This window comes from Taeniopygia guttata, chromosome 6 (genome assembly GCF_048771995.1).
Source record: "Taeniopygia guttata chromosome 6, bTaeGut7.mat, whole genome shotgun sequence".
Taxonomy (NCBI): domain Eukaryota; kingdom Metazoa; phylum Chordata; class Aves; order Passeriformes; family Estrildidae; genus Taeniopygia; species Taeniopygia guttata.
In genome coordinates, this window is record NC_133031.1 from 18,656,737 (window position 1) to 18,684,484 (window position 27,748).

Sequence of the window (27,748 nt, forward strand, 5' to 3'; positions counted from 1 at the left end):
GTCTCCACAGTCAGCAGTGGAGTATAGACAACAAGGAAAGGTATCTGGATTTAACCTCTCTATTCTGCTTGGGTGAAAAACTCTGAAGCAAGGAAGCTCTTTTTGGCCTGGTGCCAGTGGTGTAATGAGGACAGAGGCGTTCTGAAACACAGGCTCCCTCTTTGAAAGGGCTTCTGAAACCTCCTAGCATGCTGTCACAGAGGCTGCTGTGTGCCAGGCTGCTGCAGTTCCTAAATGTGGCATTCCATTTCTCCCAGCGAGCTTGGTGTCACCTGTGAACTTATTGAGGATGCATGCCAGCCCTCACCCAAACCATTGATAAAGGTATGACAAACAAGGTATGACACTGGCTCAGATGGAGCTGACATTCAGTCCCAGCAGGTCTGGTGACTCAAGAAGACAGTCTGCAATCCAAACACACTCTTTGTGGTCTTAGAAATCTGTCTTACCTACATGTCATTCTGTGATGAAGATTGCCATTTGCAGTCACAAATCCCTTTGCTCACAGATGAATAACTGAGTATTTAAAAGAAGTTGGGGGCTTAACTATGTGGATACATATGTAGGAATTTATGTGCACTCCTGTATTATAACCCAAAGGCACATCAGCAATGAGTGAGATACTGACAGACATTGGCCAGCTCTGATTTGGCTACGTAGAGGTAAAGCAGAACATTTTTAGCACAGTAAGGCATCAGTTCTGTGTGCCCATTTCTCAGGTGGCATTACTTATGTTTGCCCTTTAATAGAATGGTCAGGGAACAAGGCAATATATGATGATTACAGGATTTGTATATATGGAACCATAAAGAGCAAAGAACCATGAATAACGATGGACTGCTATGAACAATGAAGGTTCACAAGGAGTTTACCTACCTTGTCGAAAAGGCCACATTCACAGATAAGCTGTTCTCGGGCTTTGGTATTGATGGCTATTGTGAACCGCATATGTGGCACCAAGAGCTGTGGAATGAAACAAACAATGAAAGAAGGAAACTTCTCAGTTTGAATTCGACAGCAGCCAGATGTAAAGCTTGAAGTCCTGGTGGTTTAGCTGTATCTTATCTTGCAGGGCGGCCAATTAAACTATTTCAGCTGAACGATCACCAGAACTTCCTTTGGGTTTGTCCAACCAATGTGATAACCACCCCACCCCACCCCACATACACCCTCCCTTCATGCAAGAACTAACCTTGAAGAGGGGATGTACAGCAGGCAGCTGCCGGAACATAGCTATGCTAAACACCTCTGAGACTAAGTGTGTCCGTAAGAGGTGGGTCACTGTCTGGTGGATGTGGAAATCAGATGAGCGGACCCAAATTTTAGCTAGCAGCCAGTCATATGTGGCATCTGAAGGAAGGAAGATGGGATTGTCTGGTCCAGGCTTTTGACCAAGCTGAAAGATATAAAAAGAACGTGAAACCCCAAGTCCTTGATGTTTAAAATGAGACAACAAACAGTGTGACCTTCTAAAGACCCTGACATCAAGCCCACCTGGATTGCAATGGGTACAATTTTTTTCTCCAGATTCTTATACAGCAGACAGATGGGTGCAGCCAAGTACTGTATTGTGCATGGGTCTGTTTTATTGGCATCCACACCATCAAGCAGCTCATAGTCCACAATGAAAATGTTTCCTTGCTGTGGGAAAAAAACCGCAAACAATCAAAATTAAAAAGAGATGCACGATGTGTTTTAATGATATGCAAGCAGCTTGGAACAAAGGAATGGGAAATTTTGACCAGAAACTGACATGAGCCTGGTGGTTACAAGCTACCCCTGGCCTGCCCTTGTTCATGGCAGCTCAAGAATGATACCATTGAGACAGCAAGTACCATTGCACAAACTACCTGACTTGTGTCTTGCAGTGAGCCTTTCAGCAAAGAGCATCTATGTGTTTGGTTCTCATGCAGATGCAGGCAGGTTTCACCCTGCCAGCTGAAGAGAACCCTGTGTTAATTGTACAAACAAAAGCAAGGCACCATCCTTGTCAACGCTTCTTCAGCATGTTAGTGGGAAAGACCTCGCAGGAAAGGAAGAGGCACCTTTTCCCTCTGAGGCATCCAGCCAATCCCTATCCTTTCAGAGAAAACCAGTGACAAAGGACTGTTCATCTCCAGGTTACAGCTCTTCCACTGGACCTGGAGACAGGCATGGCTTGCAGCTCCAGGACAGCAGGAGCACTGCCAGTCTGCAGAGACAAACAGCTTTGCCATGACCTATCACACATCCTGAAGAAAGCAGATGTGGCTGAAGGCAGTAAGAACAGACTCTGGAGATTAGAGGATGTGAGAAGGAACAGGTGGAGCTCAGCCTGACCCAGAGCTATACCTTCACTTCCTCCTCCAGTGTCAGGTTCCTCTCCAGACTGCATTCTACCATATCCATGGTCACAGGCAGCTTCTTGGGTATCTCCGTGCATCTCCGAATCAGCACAGGATTGCATCCATTCAGGAACTGGTAGCCAAACATAAAATCTTCCCTCCAGTGTTGCATCACATATTCTAAAGGAAAAACAAACCCTCAGCATCAATATTTTGCAGCATCAACACCTTCTGCATTGTAGGATTCCTCCTTGCCTTTTTGTTATACTGCACTGCAACTTTGAATACAGAAAGCAGCAAGGAAAGGATTTGAAAGGTTCCTTAAGACTTAAGAAATATCACTGAAGTTAAATGGAAAATTTAATTCTTGCTTCTCACACTGAGAAGAATTAAATTGATGATAATTTGTTTCTCCATGTACAGAAACAATGAAGAATAAAATATTCCACTTTTATAAAGAATACTTTCTTCATCTGTAAACTACCTTCTCATGGTCTTCCATGAAATTTTTAAATTCCCCTCTTCAAATTCACAGGGCATGCAGTAAAGAGGGATAAGTTCAAAAACAGGTGGCACAAGCAGGAGAAGGGAAATACATACCAATGTGTGTAGGGAAAGAATAGCAGTGGCCGGAGCAGTTGTTTTAGGCTAGAGCTGGGTGAGGGAAATTTGGGGAAGCATTTGGGCCCTGACTCAGTAAAACTCCTCATTTGTTGTTTTGCTTGTTTGACTTGTTTTCCCTTTATTTATTTTTCAATTGCTGATATAAATCCAGATGAACATCTCAATAAATTCTAGTTTTGGATAGTCCATCTCTTTATTATTACATATGTAGTACTACTTCTTTTCTATAGTTGCTGTGCTCTGTTTTGTAATGTCATGTTGTTGCTTCAGTTATACAAAAAATCCCACTGGTGTCTTCCGGGGGAAAATGAAGGTAGTGAAGTTTTCCACTACTGGCTAGTTTTAAACAAGGCAGGATTTTTCTGAAAGCAATTATTTTTTCTAAAAAGGGTAAAAATATTAAAAATGTAGGCCCCAAGGGAATGCAGTGATAATTAAAAAAAAAAAGTCTCAAAACCCACAATGCTTTTTCATAAAGCAGAAAAAAGTTAAGTTTATATAAAATGACATTTACATTATGTCCATCAACTGCCTAATGAGTCTGGAGCTGTATCTGAAGTCTACACCAAGAAAAAAGTTACTCAGCCCCTTGGACAGAAGTGGCATGACTGAAAAATGCCTTGAACCACCTTCTCCATTATCCCTGTTTCTGACAAGGGATATCCCTGTTTTTGCAAAAAAGCAAATGGAGATTTGTATTAACATAACTGAGACCAATGCGTAACGTTTAAATAACACAGAATTGGAGCTTTCCTCATGAGTATAGAAATATTATCAACGAAATTAATTGTAGATCATATCTAATTCTTGTGTTAAAAGTACTTTAGGAAGCAATCTTATTAAATGCAACAAATTGCTGTAATTAGTTTTTAATACTTCTGCCACCTTGTGTGCTTGGGTTTATCCCAAGAAAAACATAATTACTCTTATTTCTGTGAATTGATCCCTAGGCAGCCTGAAGAAGAGTAAAACTTCAGAAAATACAGTTTATTTATTGGAGCGCAGATGAGCAGGTCAGCAACATCCATCCTAATCAGATGATCGAACAAGACAACTAATTAGTCACTCTATGACGCAAACACGAGCAAATTTTAGTAAACTCACCAGAGATTGTGTTGCTGATTCTGACAAAGATCCTCTCAAAATCTGCAAAATCACTCCAGGAGGACTGGAACATGTGCATGAAACGGTTAATATAAAGATTTTCCATCCTAAAAATAAACCAAAACAAAATATATCTGGAAAAAATAATCTTCAGCTTTCTCAATAATACCCATTCCTATTCTTTTCAATGTTTTTATATATCTAAAGACAATAAACTTTCAGTAATGGAATGTGGGATTAGTCACCCTACAGAATTAATATTGCAGGCTACACAAGGCTGAAAGGCATGTCAACAGCCCAATTTCTGCTATTGCATTTACAGAACTCCATTCTAGAATTGTTGCACACATCACATGAATACAGTGGGCTGGGAGCCAGAAATGTCTGAATTTATCTGCTAATTCAGCAAATACAGCAGAGCCAAACCAGTTCCCTTTATATGAAATGACGAGTCCTAAATTATTGCATAAATGCTAAACTGTTGTTACTAGATGGAAATAATTTACTTGGACTAGAAAGCAAATAATGAACTTGAAAAAGAAAGTTGGCTTCCCACTAACACTTCAGAAGCACAAATAAAAGTGCACACAGCACATGAAGGTACACAGAGAAGACAACAAAGTGAAGTCGGTGTTGCACCAAGGCCTCCCAAAAAGAATTTGAGGAGAATCCCAGGAGGCTGGTTTTATAATCAGCAAACATATATAAAAGACTGGATCAGAACTGGCTGGAGAAACTGCCAGTGGCTATCAGAAGCAGGGCTCTAGACCCGCATGACCCCAGTGCAGACAAAGGAGCTGTTTCTGCACTTAGCCCAGGAGGGCTGCATGTACAATGGGCTGCTTCTGCAGCTGCAGATGGCAGCCAAGGGTAAGAGGTGCCTGGAGGCATGTTTGGAAGTAAAAGTCACACAACTGTCTAGGCTAGAACAGGTGATGGCCTCTCCAGAGGTCTTCTCACACCCAACAGGGACACAGAATCACTGTACAAGGATCAAAGCAAGGGTAACTGCTGAGCAGGACTTTCTGGATAGGGACCAGGTATCAGAAGGTTAAATTACTTTTATAAACATAACTCAATAGCTTGAGTAGAGTCACTTGAGACTGTCTCATTTGAGAGTTTCCACTAAAAGTCCTGCAGAACCTCTGCCCTCCTTCAGAACTACTCTAAGAAAACCTTTGACATAAAAGCAGATTTGTACTGCTCCTCTCCTGCCCAAGATGCGCTTCCTCCCTGGGGCTACTGATCAAACCAAGCAGCAGGCACAGCACCTGGGATCTGGTCACAAACCTGCTGCAGTTTGACATGCTGTATACCAAGCACACATCCATTCTCAGATGTTTTGACGATTATTTCCAAAAGGAGGAAATCCTTCACATTTCCTATCTTTCCTATCTTCCTATCTGAGTCCTTCCAAAGGACTCAGGAAACAAAAGTATGCTTTCCTCAAGAAATCAAATACTTGGAAGTCTCTGGCTCACACTAGAAACCAGAGGAAGGAAAAAAAAGTCATAGCTGCTTGTAGAATTTAATCTACCCAAATGCACCACTGGTCCAAAATAGCTACACAAGCCTGCATTTCTGGCACAGAATCCAGGCTGAGAGTTTCCATTTCCTAGAGAGTGTAGATCACGTCAGCACCAGACTTTCAGGATTATCTCCACCTACACACAATTAATCCTTTAACCTTATAGAGTTATCCACTGTCAATAGCATCCAAAAACCCCACCTTGCAACAGCATAAAGAATATCTGAGATGTATCTCCCTCTAAGTCCATTTCTGCATGTCCCAAGAAAAAGGGTTTTCCCCTCACTTCTTCCATGACTTCCTATGTCTTATATAACTCTCCCAGCTCTCACATATTCCCTAAAAAGTTCTCCTTGCCCACTGCTATACTTTGCCTTTGGATTTCCAGACACACCTCTCTGTCTTCCTTCCTATTGCACTCAAACTGAAGACAAGCCCCATGCCTCCCCCCACGTTTCCCCACTCCATTCCTGCAAACAGTTGTTCCCATCTCCCAAAGCACATCAGGGTAGCTAGACAAGGGCTATTAAACTCTTCTCCAAAGATTTTCACAATTCAGTTGACCAGAAATATAGGTCTAGATTTTTCAGCCAAATGTGCCAGACAAGAAGCATTGCCATCGCTTAGAAAAATCTGTTTGCATCATACCAGTTATCCAGAATGGCTGGCTGTCAGCAACACAGTTTCAGGTTCCCATTTCATGGGGAGGGCCCCTTACAGCCAATGACAAAGATAGATGTCCTTGCACTCTGTTGAGTCACTTCCAGGTTTCACTTGGCAGCGACTCAGGACCTCTGACAACATGCCACAGCCTGGCAGGATGGCATTGCTGGAAGGGGAACGCAGCCTCCAAACTGCTTATGTCTCCTAATAGCAAACCTCTCATCTCTGGCATTCCAGTGCTGCTGCTCCTGCCTCACTCAAATCTTCTATATGAGGTGGGAAACAGCTGGTTTGCACCGGCTAACACCATGCTGATCTGACTCTGTGTTGGTAGTGGAATTCAGCTGCACAAATGAATAAATAAAATACCCAGAATGCTCTGACATGAGACAGTCTTGTCTCATTCCACCACCTGATAGTACGGTGGGATATCTGAGACAGTGTTGTATGACCTGGGCATTTGAGACAGCACTGAAGGAGGCTCACAGGTCAGAGAGGTCCCATCTGCCTCATTGACACTGTGCTATTTCAGAGCTCTGCAGGACTGATTATTCAGGCTCATCCAATGGCCATCCAGTGTTTTCCTCAATGACATGATATGTGCAAGTGGGTGGACAGTAACTTGGCTGCCCCAAGCAGATTACACTCAGGTGTGGATAACTTTTGAGCTGCTCAGAAGAGATTTTCTCCAGCAGGATGTCAAGGGTGCATTGACAACGATCTTCTTTGTGTATGCCACCAGAAGATTCAATTATCACCAACAGTTAGAGGAGAAAGGTATCTCCAGGGAGTAATGCTGAGAAATGAGTGAAAGCCTCAAGGTCCCAGGTGCCTGTATCCTGCTGATGCTTTCCACCAGTGTTCACCAGTGTCTCCATCTGTCTCTACAGTCAAAACCATGGCTAACAAGAATGCAGAGGCTCAGTCAGTTCCCAGTGTGAAAAACTTAAACATTGATAACTAAAAAATAAAATAACAAATCCATTAAATTCCTACTTTCATACTTTGATTGGCTGGTGATCCAGCACTTGGAGAAAATAATCCGATTCTGAGATTCACTGAAACCTAAAAGGTGGTCAGATCTTTATCCTGCCCCTAAAGAGATTCTGCAAACTTACGCTTTTGTGTAGTTCAGAATGAAGTCAATTCCCTTCTCATTGTCAAACTGGATGTCACGAGGCAGTTCACTGTGAGAATGGGCATCGATGCTCAGGGGAAAGCCTGGATGCCACTCCTTCCAGCTGAGAAAATAAGAGAGGTTTGATTAACCATAAAACCTTATCAGCATGGGAGCTGTGTCCTTACCTCTAATGTTTTGGTGGCTCACTGCTAGAAAATAGTTTTATGTCCAACTCATGCTAAAACAAGTGCTTTACACCACATCAATACCTTCCAGTACCCCACAGAATCCTGAAGCAGACTGGAAGGCATCTACTTGGCCCCCTACCTTCACAAAGCTTGAAGAAACTTAATATCTACACACTTGTCACATTTGGTTGAAACTGGCAGTAGCTTTAAATGTATGCTCATTCTTAGGACTACACTTCTGCAGAACTGAGATACAGCAGCTAAAATTACTCAGGCATGTATTTAGATTCCTCCAAAAGGCACTCTCCAGGAGTCTTAATCCAACTGTTCAACCTCTTAATGGTCACGGCACACATTCTTTGACCCATTTTTATTTCAAAACAAAAAGAAGCGAATTGTACAGAATACTGTTTTGATGGTATTTCCAAACTGCCTGCCACACACAGACTGCACTGTGTATTATCAGCTATGCATCAGAATTTTAAGTAGCTATTTCCCTGAAATTACAAATGGTTTTGCCTTCCTTCTTGCATATGTAAATAACATTTTGTGGCACACCTCTTTTTGAACCATATTTTCCCCTGCTCTATTTCCTGTAATAGGCTGTAGGGAACAGCCTTTCTTTTTCAAATTAAATAAACAACACCTACACCAAGCCTCAATCCATCAATTCTGAATAGACCCTTTTGGCCTCACCCCTACTCTCCCAATAAAGAGATACAAGTGCAAGAAACTTTTGTTCTTTTAACAGAGCACATCTCTAGCAAAATGCTGTGTCTAATGCCTTCTGGAGCTACCCTCTGAGAAAAGAAAGAATTTTCTCATCATAACACTGACTAGGTAAAAAAAGTCTAATGCAGCATAGTATGTATGTGATACATATGTATAATACATACGTGTGTGTACATATATATATAAAAATAATGTGAAACATATATGTAATAATATATATATGTGAGATTTTTATATCTCACAACTGCGTTCTGTTAGCACATTCCAGTTCACTCAAAAAGGTTTTCACTGCACCCTGGTGCAGGAAACAATGCAAGCTAGCTTGGTGCAGCAGTCAAAAACCTCCAGAAAAAGCTGACATGTTTAGATCATGTTCTAGTACTGCTGATAATAGGCAAATGAAATATGTCTTCAAATCTTCATTGAAGATTTTCCTTGAAAGCACAACGGTGTGCCAGAGGGCCCACACAGAGGCTGTATCACTGAATTCCCACAGAAGTCTCACAGACAGGCTTATCTGAGGTACAAGTGTCCATAATGCCACTTGCATTGGGATGATCATCCCTTTACAATGAATTCCAGCTAAGCAAAAACCTGATATGGCCAACATGGTAACTTAGGCTCTCTCTTATCCAGCAGTTGAGTAATTAGAGGCACGTGGTAATGTGAATATACTCTGCCAAACTCTGACCTGATGAGGACAGACCCTGGAGCAGCGGGAAACTCACCGGTACATTTTCTGACGGGATTCGAGCTCTTTGCGTCTGTGCTGCTTGAGAATCTGAGTCTTGTCATCTCGGGGGAGCTTTGCTGTTAACAGGGAAAAGAGACAGGGTTATGAGGTTCCTCTACCTATCACTGCCCATGGTGTTGAGAAGGACAGCAAAGTTTTCAAACCTCCACACTTCTGATCTATACCTTTACAAAGTTTCTATGGGAAATGCTTACATGACCCAATTTAGTACATTTGAGTAGACACACAGGTCCTTAGAGAATCTATGGAAGAAGGTAACTCCTGACTTGGTACTTTCAAGGGGAAACTAGCTTAAACTAGGAAGATCTGTCTCAATTGTATATAGACCTTGGATTTCTAATGTAGAAACTTGCTGTCCATATCTATTGTTAAACAGTCTGAAGAGAGTTTTGGGAACTAATTTTACAGTATCTAGGGGAATTTCCATCAATAAGAGAAACCACAATATTGTTCCAGCTCATCTTCTCTGCTAAAAGACATGCGCAGAAAACATCTCCAAGATTCTCCTCTTGAGCAATGCTCTCCCCTGTCAGCTTGGGACAATAATAACATCTTCCAGTCATGGGAACAGACAGAAAAAACAATGAAACTTCAGTTCCAAACATTTTGCTCTTCTGGCATGAATTCAATATAACATTAAATACTACAGAGACTTCCATAATGATCAGAGAAAGGGCAAGGTACGAGAGTCACTTTACATACACAAATGTGGAGGCAGATAAAACCAGCAGAAGTTTCATGATAAAAGCTGTTTGGGTTTGGGGCTGAAAATATCAGAGGTAATACAGCTGATAACATGCATGGCTAATGGTTTCCAGGTGGTTGTGTCCAAGTTACCAAGAAAGTTTCACTTGCTTTTGTCCTTTACCTCACCATGTTCTGAAAGCCACAAAAAGCTGCCTTCCATGGAAGTGGTACAGTTGCTATAAAGCAAATTGTGAAAAATTGAAAGACCAAAAATGAACAGACACATAGTTGTCATTATAGGACAAAAGACTTCAAACACAAAATGCCCCAGCCAGGAGTGGCCAAAAATGTACAGGGAATATAAACATTTATTTCCTACCACCTCACACTTGTTTCAGCTGTTTTCAAGCACTCAGAACACAACAGTAGCCAACCTACCCCAGGTACCAGAGAGAGGAACAAGCAAACATCAGTGACAAATGTCTGACCAAACGCCTGGTTATGGCAAGTAAGTGTCAGAGACACTTAAAAACACTTCTCTCAGCTGGTCACCATTACTTGGAGCAGTCAAATCCATCACCCTGCCTTGTCCTGGACCTAACAGCATGCAAAGCGAATGAATGAAAAGTAAGTTGCTTTTTCAGTTTGCACCTGCTGAGCAACTTTGGGATTTTATTTCATTCTCATGTAAACAAGACAATTTATGGGCAATTAATCATGAGCCACTTGGGAGCTTAGAATGAAACAATCAGGGAACACTAATTCTAATTAGATCAAAAGGGCTTCCAGCAATTGGGGATGTGGAGTAGTCTCAAATTTGGCACTAGGGTTCAACCTTCAAATTCAAGACCAGTGTAACAAGCCAGCATTAGGACTCTTCCTTGTATGTGCTTCCCAAAACATCCAACCCAACTGCCAGTGCCTAGCCCAACAAGCTGCTCAGGAAGTATTCCTAGTAGGGAAAGCCCACTCTCTAGGATGCAGCAGGGGACTGGCAGAGGGTCTTCATCGGAGGGAGAAGATTGGGAAGCATGTGGAGAAATGGGAAGGAAAGATGGAAGAATTCCAGGTGTTCTGCAGGAAATCTGGTTTCTAATAGATCTCACCTCTTCCATCTCGAAGGACAACCTCCTTTTCATCTGTAATCCAGCGGTAACATGGGAACTCCAAATAGTCACCCACTGGTGTTTTAACAGTGATATACTTAAGGTACCAGTCATCCTGGTACCAGTATTTTCGTTTCTCAATTTTTATTAGCTGAATTTCTCCAAGGTCTTCTTCCACAGTCACATCATAGGAGTCAACCTGCAGAGCAGAACACAGCCAGTGATCCACTGCATATGCAGAAAGCACCAGCAGCACTACCCAGACACACCTAGTCTTTCTTCACACAGCTTCCCACCTTCTTGTGGGTGAAAAAAGGAAGTCCTATTATTGGACTGCAGTGCAAAAGAAAGATGGAAAAAAAGAACAAACAATAACATGCAAAACACTCCACAAATGGAGAAACATTTTTGGATGCTACCTAAAAACAGTATTACTCCTTGAAATGTGTGCAAGTCTTAGAAAAACATGCAGGCAAATGAAACCATTCACTACTCTCCTAGCAAGAGCTGAAGGAGGTACTTCTAGGACACATCTAGTCATGCAGCTGGAGTGGAAAGATGTTAAAGAGATTAGAACATTGGACTAGGAATTTAAAGACCTTTGTGTGTTAATTATGTGTGCTTCAACTAAGGACAGTATCCAGATCACCTAAATCCATTTCATCTTTTGCTTCCTGGTCTTCTTCAGTTCTCTCTATTTCAAATGGGGACAATGGTACATTTTCTGTTTGTACAGCTAAAATTTGGAAAATTATACATTTTATGTTTGTAAGGCTCAGAAGTACAAAGGAATTTAAGTACAATGTCACACCCAGAGATATGTACACATAAGATTTAAATTAAGGAACAATATGAATCAGATCAAGGAGTTGATAGAAATGTTACACTGACAGACAACTTTCAAAAGAAACTCATTCCTTTGGTAACAGCCTACATCCCTATATTACAAGTGCCCTAAAGTAGTTACTGTTGATGTAATGCAAGAAGGACATTAACCTAAATGATCCTGGAAGTTTTAAATCTTCTTATGACCATCACAATTTCGATTTTAATGGCAGTTCTGAAAGGGAGGACTCCCTCCTGGTATCTCACACAGCATCTGCTGCCTCCAAGCCTGTGCTGCCATGGGCTCTCCTCAGATGACAATTTTGTTAATACCATAAAGGTGTGTCAGGTTACAGAGAATGCACAAGGTGAAGCTAAGAACTGACACTTGGTTGCTCAAGGTTTCTATGACGTTTGTTGTATGAAGTCCCTTGATAAACATCAGGGTGACTGTATGGTGAACCAGAGATACAAGGAGGTTTATAAACTTCGAGGGCAGAGTGAGAGAACAGAAGTAATGATGACTAATGAACTGTCCAAACTCCTGTACCTTGCTGTTCAAGCAATTTAATCTCATGCCAAACCTGAGTCTCTTTTTGAGGATAGATTCCTACTGACCATTCTTATATTGGAAAAAGGATGGCACAGGACAACTCCTCTTTCTATAAGCATAAAGCTCTAAGTGCAAAGAGCTGTATTTCCTTTCTGGAGATACATGTTAGTATTTTTCGTTAAACAAAAGCAAAAAAGCAGATGAAAGGGGAACAGGAAGGAAAGAGAGAATTGAGGGACACCATAAACTCTGAAATCACTCAGCACCAGAGGAATTTACTCAAAAGACACTATTAAAAGAAAAGAAACTATGACTTTTAACATTGCCTGTGTCCAGGGCTTGAAGTGAGTCGGAAAAACTATAACTGAGCTACCATTGTGCAAAGTCCTTCAGGGTTTTCCACATATTTTTCCCTCAGTCAACATTTGCCATGCAAATCTCCCACTCAGATCTGGCCCAGGCCCTCTTTAATCACATCTAGTAATATGCCCAATTTGCAATCATGCAAATGAAGACATTATGAGGATAATGTAACTACAGAGCCTGGCCCAACATTTAGGGGAAAAAAACCCAAACCTGAAAAGACAACAACTTACAAAATAACACTACAAAATTCTGCTCATCCACTAAAAGCTGATCCTTGTTTTAGAAAATGATTAACAATTGAATTGCTTTGCAGAAAAAAAAATAAAGATGGCATTGAAAGAAGCACTAAAGGCAGAACTGTGAAAACAATTGCTGCATTTTGCAAACCAACCAAACTCAAACTCTTCTAGCCTTCCTCAGTTTTAGTTTTCTGGTTCTGTACTGGTATTTTTCTTTTATTTCCTTCTTTCCCTTGTACAACATATTATTAAGATACAGTGTTTTGGGCACAATATAACCTGAACAGGTGCCTGGAAAAACATGCTGCATTCCCCATGAAAACATCCTCAAAACCAAAACATAGCACATTGTACTGCGAGTGTCCAGTGAGCCGGACACTTTACAGAACACAGACTTACTCTGACGGTCCACAATAAATACATACTGAAAAACTGACTGCTACTAACACCCACACCCTCTGTTTGTTGCTCCCTCACCTAGCAGGGGTCTGGTCCCACAGCAGCTCCCCAGTTGCTGCTGGGCAGACACTGAATGTTCCCATCGTGGCATTTTCTCCCCGTGACAGGATCCAGCCCAACTGAATGCTCAGAGTACTACCAGGCTCTCCATCAGAGCCACCCGAAACCCTCTTTTGCAGCCCAGGAGTAAGAGCAAACTGCCTGGTCAGTAAAACCCTGGTGATCTCCTCAGCTGGGCAAGGCTCAGCCCTCCTGGGAGAGCACCCTAAACTCTAAGTTTGCAGGACAGTCTGAGGTCTCCGTCAACCTCTCTTGCTAATGTTGTTCAATTTTGCCTAAAGTTTGTGACTATTCAGCATATAAGAAAGAAACAATGACTGGATGTCCACTGGAAGATTCAGGTAACAAGGTCCTAAGCTAATGAATGTTTAATCATGAAAGAAAAAAAAATCAACTTCAGCAGCAGTGGCTGGTAAATATTTGGGGGACGACAACCACACATACCATCAACACCTACTCAAAATGCTGACTTCTGTTAGGTGTGTCCATGATGTTTAACACAGAAGAGACCATGGACCTAATTCAGGCTGTGAACCACATGGTTGAAAAAAACACACCTCAAGGCAAAGCAGCGCTATGACACTGAAGACTCACTTGCACATGTGGTGGGAGGTCTAACTTCCAAACTTCTGAATAGCTTTTTAAAACTTTCAAAGTTGTTTCTATCTCATCAGACCTTCTAGAAACTGTGAATTTTGTTTCCAGGTAAAATACACATTTTGGAAAGGGGGGGGGGGGGTTTAAGTCTATTATTTCCAGAGTGAACAATAAGCAAATAAATAAATGTCATTCTAAACCAATGCTCAGAGTACAAGCAATTCCATTTGGATAGTTGAAACACTGTGACGGGACCACAGAGAGGACAGGGCGCAGCTAATAGCAGACATCTGGGCTAAGAAGAAGAGCACAGCTGATAGCCCAGCCACAACTTCATTCTCACACATTCATGCCTTTTTTCATCTTTCATTGACGTTGCCCTACACATTTCTCTTGGCAGGCATTGTAATTCCCACTAGATGATCTTACCTCTCTGTTTAATTCTTTGGAGATAACAGAACTCTGACTATTAGTAAAATATTGACCTTAAACTATCACCTATCAACAAGAAACATACTATTTTTTTTTCCTAGTATTTGTAAAGAAAGTGTGAGGACATCTGAAAGCCCATTGTCAGTCAGAACCAAAGAGCCCCATCTTTCCCAAGGCGTGACTGACCGCAGCCAGGGCTAATCCTGGGGCAGGGATGCGGATGATGGGCAGCCGGGGAGGGCAGCGGGTCTCAGTCTCGGCGTCCCGCTGCGGAGCACCGGCACCCGGAGACATGAGCCTAAAGCAGGCGCAGCCCAGCCCAGCCCCGGGGGCGGCGGACAGGCGCCGGTGCCGGTGCCGGTGCCGGTGCCGCCGCAGGGTGCGCGGGGCGCGCCGGCAGCGCCCGCGGGACTCACCGCGCCGCGCTCGAAGTCGTTGTAGAAGGGCTTGTCCAGGAGGTGCCTCTCGCTGCAGCCGTCCGTGCCCTGCAGGGTCAGGTACACGTAGTCGTCGGTGCCCGCGAACCACTGGCTGCCCGTGGCCACCGTGACGGTGTAGGACGGCATGGTCCCCGCGGCGCGGCTCGGCTCGGCTCGGCTCGGCTCGGCCCCACCGGAGCCGCTGAGCCGCGCTCCTGCCTTCGCCCGGACCCTGCCCAGCGCCGCCGCCTCCTCCGCCACGGCACGGGGCAGCGCCGAGCCCCTTCCCCGCCCCTTCCCCGGCCCGGCACACCTACCCCATCCCGCCTCTGCCCCGCTCGGCTGCCCGCACCCTGCCCGAGCCCTGTCCTGGTACAGCAGCCCCTCACCCGGAGCTCCAGCCCTGCCCGAGCCCTGTCCTGGCACAGCAGCCCCTCACCCGCAGTTCCAGCCCTGCCCGAGCCCTGTCCTGGCACAGCAGCCCCTCACCCGGAGCTCCAGCCCTGTCCTGGCACAGCAGCACCTCACCCGGAGCTCCAGCCCTGTCCTGGCACAGCAGCCCCTCACCCGCAGTTCCAGCCCTGTCCTGGCACAGCAGCCCCTCACCCGGAGCTCCAGCCCTGTCCTGGCACAGCAGCCCCTCACCCGGAGCTCCAGCCCTGTCCCTCACCCCACGCTCAGCCCTCTCCATGCACCTGCCCTCCCGCTGTGCACCAGCTCCACACCAGCACGATTTACACAGCCCTCCACACTCTACTTTCCTCTTGATAACCTTCCACAGTTTCACAGCTCTACACAGCACCCAGAGCTCTCGGCTCTGCAGCACAGTGCTCCACACAGTACTGACTCTGCCAGGCACAGCTCATGTCGGCACAGCCTCGTGTGCCTCTACATTTACAGGATTTCATCTTAGACTGCTCTGCACCTCCACACCAGCCCAGTGTGCAGGCACACCTACTCTTCTGGGTGCTCATTACACTCACACTACACTGACACAACACACTATGCGCTGTAAATATCCCACTCTTCACCATCCAAAATAATTCACTCTATTGTAGCACCATAGAATTTTTAAGCTTCGAAAAGACCTTTAAGATCATCAAGTCCACCCAAATACATCATTAATCCATGTCCTTAAGTGCTATAACCACGTTTTTGGAATAGTCCCAGGAATGGTGACTCACATCATACTGCACCCTCATTCTATACACCAAATGTGCAAATCTGTGTACAGCTCACACTTTCCTCAGGGCTAGACCCCTGTATGTGTCCATGCTTTATTCCCCATATTCCTCTGAGCTTTTAAACCACCCTGCTGTCTTTGTATTACTGTGTGTAGCACCAAATGCCAGCATGTCTGCAGATCAGAACTGTATATAACAACCAGTTCCCCATTTGCAGAAAACCCTGTAAACATCCCATTTCATACTCTCCACCCTGAGTACACCAAGCACCTGCTACCATTCAGATGCTGACAGAAGAGCTATCTGTGCTTCCTCCACACTCCAACTTGCCCAGAGAAATAAAGGCATAGCAGTGACACTGCACACTTGGCACTTTGACACCAAGAGCACTATTACTGTTCTTGAGTATTTCATCAAGCAAATACTACATGCTGCCAACCCTGTTATCTCACTGATAATCTTCCTCTGTGCTGCTGCAGCAGCAGCTGCATGACACTGTGTGAGAGGAGCCGGGCTGTGCTTTTGCACATCTCAATGTCCTTTCATCATTGCTCTGTGATCAAACCCAGCTCCTCGTTTCTTTGTGGTCAGGCACTTGGCCTAGCTGGCTATTGTGAATCTTTAGTGATAGATATGTGTAACAAGATAATTAAAACCACCTCAGGAGTGCTTTAGTTGTGGTACAGTTAGAGCTGAGGTTCTGTACTGGATTAATTAGGATTAATTAATTATGATAGTGACTAATCAAATCATACTTTGGTAGCACTTTCAGTATGAGGCACTCTGCCTGCAGGTGAGGCAGCAACCTTCAAATACAGAGGAAGTGAGCAATTAAAGCCAAGTAAAGTTGGAAGTTGTTGCTGGCTCTGCCTTTTTCTGTTCTGGCAAGTCCAGTTGCAAAGTGCCTTGTGTCCCTTGGTCCGCTGAGCAACATCATAAGGTATGCTTATGGATTCTCTGCCTCAGCTTCCCAAGATAGGCTGTAGCATGTCTTATGTTTTAAGGTACTTACATGTTGTCGTTACACACCAATGGGGCCAACAGGGACAGCCTGAGCTGCGCTTGAAAGGATCCTGTTTTTCTTTTGCAGAGACATGAAGATACCGGGCTATGCCCACCCAGAAGAGTCAGGGAAGGTCCCCTATGTCCCTTCAGGTCAAGTAGTAACTCAAGCATTTTCTATATTGTGACTTAGATTTCAAAGCTGTCCCACATTCAGGACATGCTTTTATATATAGACATAGAAAAGATTCAAAAGTACTCAGTATTAATTTCTAGTCTGCTGCTACTGTTTAAACAACATACAGAAGTGCAAAATGGCCAACTGCTGCATGACCCACCCGAGGCAGTTGCAGAATCCCAGCCCAGAGATCTGACTCATCCTCCTGAGATTTAAGCAGCAAGGGATCCTCGCTACTGCTCTCTGATCACTTCTATGGACAATGTTACCACATAGAAGCACACCATAAACCGAGTAAGATCTTCCTTGCTTTCCCCTTCCCTTTACATAAGATTTCTAAGAACTCACAGTTCCGTTTCATTTTTGCACAAGACCTGCTAGTCCTAAAGTTACTAAATTTAGGTTCACAGCCTTCATTGAAAGACATCAGAAACCCTTCTAATATATCAAGTGCTTCAGAAACAGATTTGTCATACCTAAGGCCTCTCTCTAGACACCTTCATTTTCACTGCAAATATGGAACAAAGTGGTGTTCAAATCTTGATCAGCAGGTTTCCATGTTTCTTTGCATTTCAGCTCTGATGCAGCATTTGAACACAATTCAATTCTCCTGAGTAATGAGTTCTGTTTTCACATGGTTTGGGGCTCTTCTGCACAAAGATTGACTGGGACTCTCCCTATAGTGTTACAACTCCTCTTACAAAGTCATTTAAAAATACTAGATAAGCTGGGTCCTGTACAGGAAAGCATTTGTCGTGCCTCACCAGCCTCTTCACAACTATGTCTCTTTTTATGTCTGCTCTTTTAGCACTTCTCATTTTTAACATGAGGTCCACATTCAAAAGGTTATTGATAATTTTTACTTTTGGCACCATTTCAAACACTTTGTCAAAATCCTGTCAGACAAAATGCAGGATACACAAAAACCAAACCCAACCATTTTATCCAGAGAGTACATTACCTCACTCATAAGGAGACCCACACTATACTGCCACCACCAGCTCGGGCTTACACTCCCTCAACCCTTTCCCGGGGAAGCAGGAATTGTTCCCTGCACCACCTGTGCACAAACACCTCGCTCCTCTCCTGGGGAGGGTTTCACTAAGGCAGCAGGATCTGCGCAGCCACATGCAGGCAGGACAACTGCCTGCAAGGGCATGTCTACTCTGCCAGAGATTTTGCTGCTCCTTACTGACAGCTCCCCTTCCCCTGAACATCCCTCAGATTTACTACATGGAAACTCACAGCACAAGTCAGCTGCTGTCCCTCTTTACCTTCACGCAGTGCCAGTGAAAAACAAGGTTGTTCTGGGAAGACGCCGCGTGTCTTACAGCCCCCCTGAGGTTACAGGCAGTTGGGGTGGGCAGATGGCCCTCCTGAAATATGTTAATAAGGACTGGGAGTAGGGAGGAATGATACAATGCAGCAATTAACTAATGACAGAGAGGAGCAGCAGAGCCTACAGAAATTTCCAAGCTACATAAATAATCTAAAGGGCATGAGCTTAATAGCTGAGAACATATGGATGCTAATTGCATATTACTCCACTAGAATGGGGAGAGAAAACCCTCCTTGTTTGTAGAACTGCCTCTGTCCCACCTCAGTGCCCAGAAAGGAACTCTGGAGTTGCAAGGCTCAGCACAGTGTCCTTGCTCTGCCATCCAGACAGCGGCAATTTTGGTACCAGTCGACCCTCACAACCCCCAACAGGGCTGCTATATCAACACTTAATACAGTATCTTTATACCTTTTCTGCAAGGGACCATCCAGGTTGCAAGAGGCTGACAGTCTCTCTACCCCCAAGAACTTCCTACCCTCTTTATGGACTGGTGTTCCTTGGATCCTTCATTCCAGTTAACACATGTTAGGACACCTCCCTCAGCCCTGAGGACCATGGGATCTGGAAGTGCCTGACCTCATCACTTCCCCCTAAATGTGTAGATCCTCTCCTTCCTCTGCAGATGTAGCTGTGCAGCTACACTTAAGGAGAAGAGGGAGGCAGAGAGAAAGCAATGTGCTTTCAGGTTTTCCCTCCCCAAGCCATTGCTTGAGGGGGCACTCATGGACTTTGCAAAATGCTTCCCTTCTGCTTCCCAACTACCTCCTTCTGCCCTGCTCCAAGAGACAAGTCACGCTGGTCCTGCCAGCCAGGAACTACTCACCAGCCAGCTCCAGTTCCCGGGGACCAGATGAAAAATCCTGTTCCTGCAGTCACAGCTGTGCCATATGCTGCTGAGCCAATGCTGCTCTCTGCCTCAGAGATGGACACACTTCACACAGTGACAGTAATACTCTTTCAGATGAAAATATGGTTTACAAGAGGAAGTAAGTTAATTTATAATTAACTCGAGATGCCTGAGCCCAAGACAAGGAATACTTTTTAACTGGCAGCCAGATGGCTTTGTGGGCTCTGTTCCTTAAACCATTTATCAGCTTTTCATCTCAGACACTGCCAGTCAAACAGCAGGCCCTGGAAATTATCCTACCACCTCTCCAGGAGGGTATTTTTGTATAGAGGTTTTGTTGGATTTCCAAACTTTATGTAAGTAGCTTAATTTACTACAGCCCCTTTTTAATTTATTACATTCCCTTTCTTTACAAAGGGAATGCAGGACAGAGACTTTTGTTTTCCATGGAAGACAACTCTTGAGGGTTGCGGATTTAAGATTCCTTCCCTTCCTTACCTAAAAGAAAATGAAAAACTAATTACTACTTAAACAGAAATGAAAAGCTTTTCTTTGAGCCCCCTTGTGTCTGTTACAGATACAACTCTCCAGGTCTTTGCCCTTTGGTGTGTATGCCCTTCTAACAAGCTCTCTCACAGCTGTGCAGTTTCCTTGACCTACTGGTGCTACAAATGTTTTCTAGTGAAAATGTTTTCTGTACACAAAATTAATATTCTTCCTAGACGAAAATCATAGCAATGAGCATCTTCTACTCTGCACCTCTACACAGACGCATGTGAAAATGCTGACTTCAGATATGAAGCATTTGCTGCCCCATGCAGTGTTGATTCCAGGTCAGATTTTAAGGCCTATGGGAATCTTCTCTTCCCACCTCCTGCATGGCAGAAGCCAAAAACCTCTCCCCATGATTCCTGTATTTGAAGCCAAAGCACCTGCACCGAAGGAGTTGTCCAGTTAGTCTGATGGTTACAATGTCTTTTTCATTACAGATAATTTTATCATCAAATTGTCGGGATGCTACTCTGCACTGGCCTGCTACACTGAAGAGCCATCAAGTTCTGTGTATGGATCATCATCTTACTCAGTTTTTCTCTCCATGCTTTTTCAAACAAAATGGATACTATAGGGGTTTGGGTTTTTCTGTTTTTTTATAGAAACACTTTATTGCTGCAGTCAATAACCCTGTGTATCACACACAAATAACCAATTACAGTTTAAGAAACTAAAAATAATTCTGCAAGTGGTAATACTGAGAAAACGAACATACATGAAAGGATACAAAACTATACATTAAGTTACTAGAAATTTAATAACTAAAAAATTCTGCAGAAGTATGAAGTGTCTTGTATAAACGTTATACAACACATGCCAGTGTAAAGTTCTTCAACATTATACAATTACCTATCTACAAATGTTTTACCTAAATACAAGATTAGCTGCAATTTTTAAACAGTTATCTTCTATACAAAGACAAGTGCTTTCAGTACTTCATTGGAATATACAGACACTGCAATATCTCAAAACTAAAAAATAATCACAAAATAAAAGGTCCCACTTAAAAATTTTCTTTGTGTATCTAATACAACACTAAGGAAATCCAGCCAGCAATATCCTTGCTTTTGTATTTACCCTTTTTGTCCCATATCTGAGAGGAACCTAATCCAGGGTCACTGACCTCCTCCCTTTCATTGCTGGCCAGTCTCCAGAGCAGACCACACCAGAAATCTGTATCTTAACAAACATCAGCTTTAGGAGAAATTTGGACCTGGTTCCTACTTTGCAATAGATACATACTCAGCCACACAGGGCAGAAGCTCCTGTGCATGGCGACATCCATGCATCACTTCCAAGGTTTCCCGTGAGTGGCAGGCCAAGCAGCCCCTTCCTCACAGCACCAAGTGGGCCTCGTGCTCTGGTCAGTACAGAGGGCTGGCTTGAACAGAGTTATGACTGCCTCCCAGCAACTCCCAGGCACAGCACAGAGGCCCAGTACTTCTCTAAGCCCTCAGAGGCTCATTCAGTCTTCAATGAATGCCTCCTTGCTGAAGCAAAGCCAATGTCAATGACCCTCAACCAGAGGGAGCTGTCCCAGGGTCTGGCCATCTCTTCAGAGCACATTTTAAACACCACTCTCACTCACAAAATACAGGCTTACAGTTGAAAAAAGTCCTGAGAATCCACAGGAATTTAATATCTCATCAGCTCTTACACAGAATCAACCTTCTGCAGCACACACCTGTATTTCTAACATAATGCACATTCATGACCTGGCAGATTCATCCAATGTGACACAGTAGGGGAATTTCCTTGGCTCAGATGGTGTCTTTTTCCACAGGAGTGCTATCAATAGAATGGGGTCAATTATATGGGGCATTGGACATATCAGCAAAGGCTCTGGCAACCCAGGGAAGGGATTGTAGTAGATGGCATTAAGCCTATGCTCCCTCCTACTTACATTCTGGTCTCAGGAAAGTCCCAGGGTAACCCAAGCTAACTTTGGCCAAGGTACATGGACCAGACTTCTATTTCAGGCATTTCAAAAGCTGCCAAAAGGAAGTGCTGGAAAGCCTGATCTAACAGGGGGTGATTGTTCCCCTTACTGACATCTGAACAGAAAGGACAGAGCTCACCTGAGCTGGCATCAGTGCCTCACAGCTGGAAGCTGAAAAAAGTCAACAGTATCTTCTTGAGGAGAAAGAAGAAAAAAAGCACCATTCAACCTTCTCAAACATTTGATGGCACCATGCAGAAGCAGCGAACTGCATCTCCAGAAGCTCACCATTAACACCAAGCAAGAATCAGCTTGAGAAGTGTCACCAGCATAAATGAAACCCCCTGACAGATGGATCTCTTCTGCAGTCTTTCGTGGTATGAGCATTCCTAAGCAGTATAAATAATTTAAATAATAGGCCTTAATTTTCATTCAGAAAAGAACTGCTGGGAGAGGGAATTGTTAGCAGCAACATAGGCTAAAACATTTTCATTCACAAGTATTTTTCCCCAAGTGATTTTGCTGGAGATGATTTTTCTTTACAAGATACTCAGGGGCACAGCAAAGACCTTCAGTACCCTGAATACACCGAACAACACCTGGCACATTCCACGTGCAGCTCCCAAAACACCAAATGAGATTTTGCAATGTTTCACCTAGAATCATGTACAACAGTGACTGAAGCAGAAGCAGCAAGTTTGGGCAATGTCAGAACATTGCTCACACACCAGAGCCGCTCAGGTGAGCTGGAGAACAGCCAGGTTTCACAGCAGGTTTCACAGCAGGACCTGTCCATCTTCATTCACCCAGCAGCCCAGACGGGATGAGCAGCGCACAGCATCGCTCGGCGCTGATCCTGTGCACCTCGCAGCTGTAACTGAGCCTCTCACAGATGGGCAGGCCTTGTGCACCTGGGCTTTTCTGAAGAACATCATGAAGGTGTGCAAGACCTCAAACTTAACCCACCTGAGTTTATCTAGTGAATCTTTCACAGAACAAAACAGAAAACAAAACGAGACAGTGTATTATCTGGGTTCTCATAATAGAAGAAGATCACCCACAGCAGAGTTCAGGAAAGGTCTTGAGTAATTGCACTTTAAATATGGCAGGCACAGGCAACAAACTCTGCATGTGTATGGTCACAAAGACTGCCCCAATACTAGCAGAGTATGCAGGGTTTGTCTGCCTGTATCACTTAAGCATGGGACATCCTGACAGCTAGTACAGTACACAAATCCATGCCAGTGCAGCTTTACCAGGACTGCCCAGAGGTCTGGATGTTTTAACACATCTCAAGAACAAGGTACCACATTGTTCATGAAGATCACAGACAGTAAGCTTCAAGCATGAAGTGACAGAGGCACATGTGCTTTTCCTGTAACAGCTTCCAGAAACCACTGGGATGAGTGTTCTCTTACCAGAGTCCCTTCTCTGCCTTCTATTAAAATATTGATTTAGAAATAAATTAATATTACATTTTAAGGAAAAAAATCCCTGATTTCTTACTGTTGTATTTTAAGAAGTCTTAAAGCAGCTGCTTTTACTATTAAAAGAATGTACCCAAAGTTGTACTTCAAAAATACTAAGTGAAACTTGAACTAGAACTAAGAATTTAGTTCACTATCTCAACAAGTAAACAGAAACTTTTACCTGAGAAGTCCAGGCAACTCCTACTAAAACCAGCCATATTGTCATCATTGACTTGACAGAGACTTAGACAGGGCTCAGGTAGGGCAAGTCAGCTTTCAAATGCAGAGGCCTCATGTGCTGACTTTTCATGGGGCTTCGTTTCTGCTCTAGTCATACTGAGACTTTGGTTAAATGAGGGCTTAAAGCTGGACAGTGGTGCAGTGAAACAGACTGGATAAACAAATCAACTGCAGAGACCCCTGGCTTTGGGAAACTGTCTAAAGTCTTGCTAACAGATTTTAAAGCTGTCCCTCTCTTTGCATGAAAGCTGACTGATTAAAAAGCCAGTCCCAAATTCAAAAGCACAGATATAAACTATTCTCTGACCACACAGTGAATCACATCAAGCAAGTATTTTTAAATGTATCCACTTAATGTGATATTTACTTCCCAGACTTGTATGTCAGCATTTCCTCTGACAACATCAAATTCTTGGGTAACTCACACAAGACATACCACTAAAGAAAGAAAACCAGTTTCAGCTGTATCGACCAAGTTTCCTCTTTTCTGTAACAGCTCACATTTTTATCAATATAGCAACAAACCCTTTGCCAATGGTTTGGAATGAAAGCTATATCAGGTATATATGTGCAGGTATGTTGATGGTTTGACCTGTTGGGAAAAAAAAAATCAAAACCAATCCCCAAAGCAGAGCACTGAAATCACTGGAAATAAACATAGTACACATCCACTACTCCTAATACACAAGTCACAAGTGCAATATCCCTTGAAGAAAATTGCTCCTCAAAGGAAACCCAAAGAGGCAGAATTTTTTAGTGTTACATTTAGTAAGATAATGTGGGCATGTGTGGGAAATCACAGGCTGAAATTTTAATTTTTTTTTTTTATAAGGCAATAGGTTTATGTTTCAGAAGAATAGATGGGGTAAAGAATGAAGAAATGTTTCAAAAATGACACATTCTTTCAAGTTTCATTCTCATTGACATACATATCACAAAATAAAGATTTTAAAAAGTGCTATATGCTTTGTAAGTCTCATTGCAATATGTAAAGCAAAATTTTACACCTGCTGCTTGAGACACAATGTTAGTGGCAGTGTTAGTGGTAGATAAGACTCTCACATTTCTCTCACTGTCTGGGACAACCTCCTTCATCACACATACAGAACAGACCAACCAACCAACCCCACACTCCACATCCTCCAGAATCACTTAAGAGTCATGTTTTAAAGTTACAGACTCCATGAAGCTGATGACAGCTTGCTAGCGGCTTCCTTGATACCAAACCCAAGGCTCATTCTACCCTGTGAATGTCTCATCCTGTGGCTCTTTGATCAGCCAGTAGGAGACACAAAATGTTGAGAGGTATGCAACCATGATGACATTGACAGATATGCCTAAGGGATTAAAAAAAAAAAAAAAAACCAAAAACCCAAAACAAAAAAAAAGACCATAAAAAATTCATCCGCCAGCCCTCAGCTGTTTGCTGATGTTAAAAAGGTAGAGCAGTTTGCAGTAAACAATGATATTCAAATCTTCAAGGACATATGGAAATACTCCTTCCACCCAGAAATCAGACATGAACGATTTCTGCAGCACAGTCTTCTGGCTCTGTGTAATGTGAAGAGTTTGTGTCTGAATGGTGAACCCCAAACATTTCTTTACTTTCGAAGTTTGGCTCCATTAGTGCAGGTTTTTCAAAAATATTCTTTTTGCTAGTTTCTGGACAGTTTTGTACATATATTACTCGGTTATAAGCTTTAAGTCTCTTCCACAGCTGTACGTACACCTTGCATTGTACATACATGAACAGAAGTCCTCCAGTGAAACCAATAGCCACAACTACCAGCTTAGTCCAAAATGGCCACTCTAGAATACCTGGAAGTAAAAAAATAAAAAGAAGAATTAAATTCATCTCAGAAACTGTCAGTCAAACAGCAGGCCCTGGAAATTATCCTACCATCTCTCCAGGAGGGAGGGTATTTTTATATAGAGGTCTTCTTGGGTTTCCAAACTTTATCTAAGTAGCCTAATTTACTACAGCCAAACTTTCCTAAGCTGGACTAAACTGGATCTTTCAAAAATGCACTGTAAGGAAACTGTCACAGAGTTTGGGTCATGCTAGCTATTCTTATTTTGCAATTTTTCCTGTCTGGCTTTTTTTTTGTCCTCTTCAAGTTAGACACACAGACTTCTGCTTCACATATCACATTCTTCCTCACCAGAGAAAAAAACCAAAACAACTGATTTTATGTGTCTGAGCCTTGAGGCAGTACAATGACGGAGTCAAGGCAACCACCAGTAATATGCTTAGGTCTTTTACACCTGTTTTTAAACAAAGACTGGATTGAATTATCAAAGGGATTCTATGGCATGGTTTCCCCTTCATAGCAGAGACTCAACTCGGTGACCCAACAAGTCTGTTCCAACTCTGTGATCACACAGCATGTGAAGACATAAAGGAATGATTGTTACCATATAGCTTGACATGTTTGTTATGCAGACGAGGAAAATTTTATCTGCATCACACTCAAGAACTTGTATCTGAACTAGAGCATCTCCTCTGATACAAAACTGCAAGTGCTGGAGATGCCAAAGCATTCCAAGTTTACCCTCTGTCCTTAAAAACTATCAGCATCACTTTTTGCCTAAATTTGTCTGGCTTGAACATTTAGAAAGTGGATCTTGTTACATTTCTATCAACCACCTGTAAATGAAAAACTATTCATTTTATACATATTCTGCGTACATAGGTCCTATATTCATCCAGCCTCTTTAAAATAAGTGGCATCACAAGATGGATATGAAACTATGCTGAATCAACCATTATCAGGTTTTTCAGAGAATAAAATTGTATCTTTCCAACTCTTCAAAGTTTTAAGTAAGATACAGGGCTGGTGGTGTTTTGGAAATGCACAGCAGTGTGGGAGGAATTAGAATATTTTAGTCCCAAAATACAAAGGGCATTGCAGCTACTGATGAAATCCCACCTATGATTCATATCTGACCCTCAAATTCAAAGGTGAGCTGTCTGATGCTGTCTGTAGGCAGTGACAGCACATGCTTGCTGCTGTGTGGACATGAATATATATCCACACATACTTCTTGCATCCCCCAGCTCATTACAACACTCCTTGGATTTAGAATCCAAATGAAAGGAGAAAAGAAAACATTATAATATGTACCAAACACATAATTCCTTCCTAGTTATGTTCACCTAATATATTTACAGGATAAATAACCTGGAGATGATAAAGCTTTGAAAACATATCCTTTTCATTATCATATGGAAACCTTACACTTTTGGAAGGCCAATAATGTTCACTGTTCATGGAAGAAATGGGGTTGGATGGAACAGAAACTAAGAGATTTCATTGAAAGCAGCTTCCTGACTGAAGTCATGAACAATGCAACTATAGCCTAAATGAGAAGTGAGAGGATAACTTTTGAATTTCAAGTGATTCTGCTCTGAAGAGACTTTAACAGCTCTGTGGATTTACAGGTTTAGCAATGCTCAACTATCTCCCCGAAGGACACTGTTCAATCACCAGCAAAACATTTTCCACCTTCATGTCTAATTGGCATACAGTGCTCTGTAAGCAAGGACAGCTTGCCTTCTAACAGCTTCCATCCATTCTATCCCCACCTTCAGGCTCAGCTGCCTGAGGAACAGTTTGGTGACAGCTGCAAATCTGCAGCCCAGCATACCTGAGTAAACACATTTCATCTTGGTACGTTTACTGCTAACATACTGAAGAAAACATTCTATTCAAGAAGTTAAGGTACCTGTGCACTGGGATGGCAGCCCTTGATAAGATTGCAAGCATCTCATCTCAGTTGTGCAAATTCGAATCCTAATATTCAACTTGAATTTCTTCTGCTTCAAGTGCAATCACTCATAAAAGTCTTCCCAGCCTAACATGGCTCTCACTGATGACTAACCCAGCCCACAGATGACTGGGTGGAAAGAAAACCCTGTTGATTTACCTCAAAGATTTGAATTTAGGTTCCTCTTACTTCTTCTCTTTTTAAAAATGGTTCCAGTTTTGCCAAGTTTAAAGGTAGTCATAGCAGCAAACAAATGCATATATTGTTATCTGCAAATTTAGACCTGAATTTGCTGAGGCAGTGCAACTTTGTGTCTGGCTACAGTGGGTTAACTCTCATATCCATGCATTTCATAACTGCAAACTAAATTGACCTGAAATAGATTTAAAAAGTACCCATAGATTAATTCACTGGTTAATTTACTGATTTAACAAAATATTTTTAGAACTC

At 42.9% G+C, this 27,748-nt stretch overlaps 2 protein-coding genes across 8 annotated transcripts in view; both read right to left on the reverse strand.

Moving 5' to 3' along the window:
* The window catches only part of ALOX5 (arachidonate 5-lipoxygenase), a 42,476-nt gene extending 23,200 nt beyond the window's left edge, over positions 1–19,276 (reverse strand). The window contains exons 1-9 of one of the 4 annotated variants that reach the window (XM_072931052.1): positions 14,778–19,276; positions 10,831–11,029; positions 9,012–9,093; positions 7,362–7,484; positions 4,053–4,159; positions 2,332–2,504; positions 1,495–1,641; positions 1,193–1,396; positions 877–963 (exon numbers count right to left, since the gene is read on the reverse strand). In XM_072931052.1, coding sequence (XP_072787153.1) covers positions 877–963; positions 1,193–1,396; positions 1,495–1,641; positions 2,332–2,504; positions 4,053–4,159; positions 7,362–7,484; positions 9,012–9,093; positions 10,831–11,029; positions 14,778–14,927 — 1,272 coding nt within the window. In that variant the 5' untranslated portion in view covers positions 14,928–19,276. The remainder of the gene's footprint in view (positions 1–876; positions 964–1,192; positions 1,397–1,494; positions 1,642–2,331; positions 2,505–4,052; positions 4,160–7,361; positions 7,485–9,011; positions 9,094–10,830; positions 11,030–14,777) is intronic. The other 3 variants (XM_072931050.1, XM_030275986.4, XM_072931053.1) reach the window with 3 other exon arrangements.
* Positions 19,277–20,459: 1,183 nt separating this feature from the next.
* Positions 20,460–27,748, reverse strand: part of MARCHF8 (membrane associated ring-CH-type finger 8) — an 88,358-nt gene continuing 81,069 nt past the window's right edge. For all 4 annotated transcript variants that reach the window (XM_072931055.1, XM_030275989.4, XM_030275991.4 and 1 more), the window contains one exon: positions 20,460–25,348. In XM_072931055.1, the coding sequence (XP_072787156.1) occupies positions 25,044–25,348 (305 nt within the window). In that variant the 3' untranslated portion in view covers positions 20,460–25,043. The remainder of the gene's footprint in view (positions 25,349–27,748) is intronic.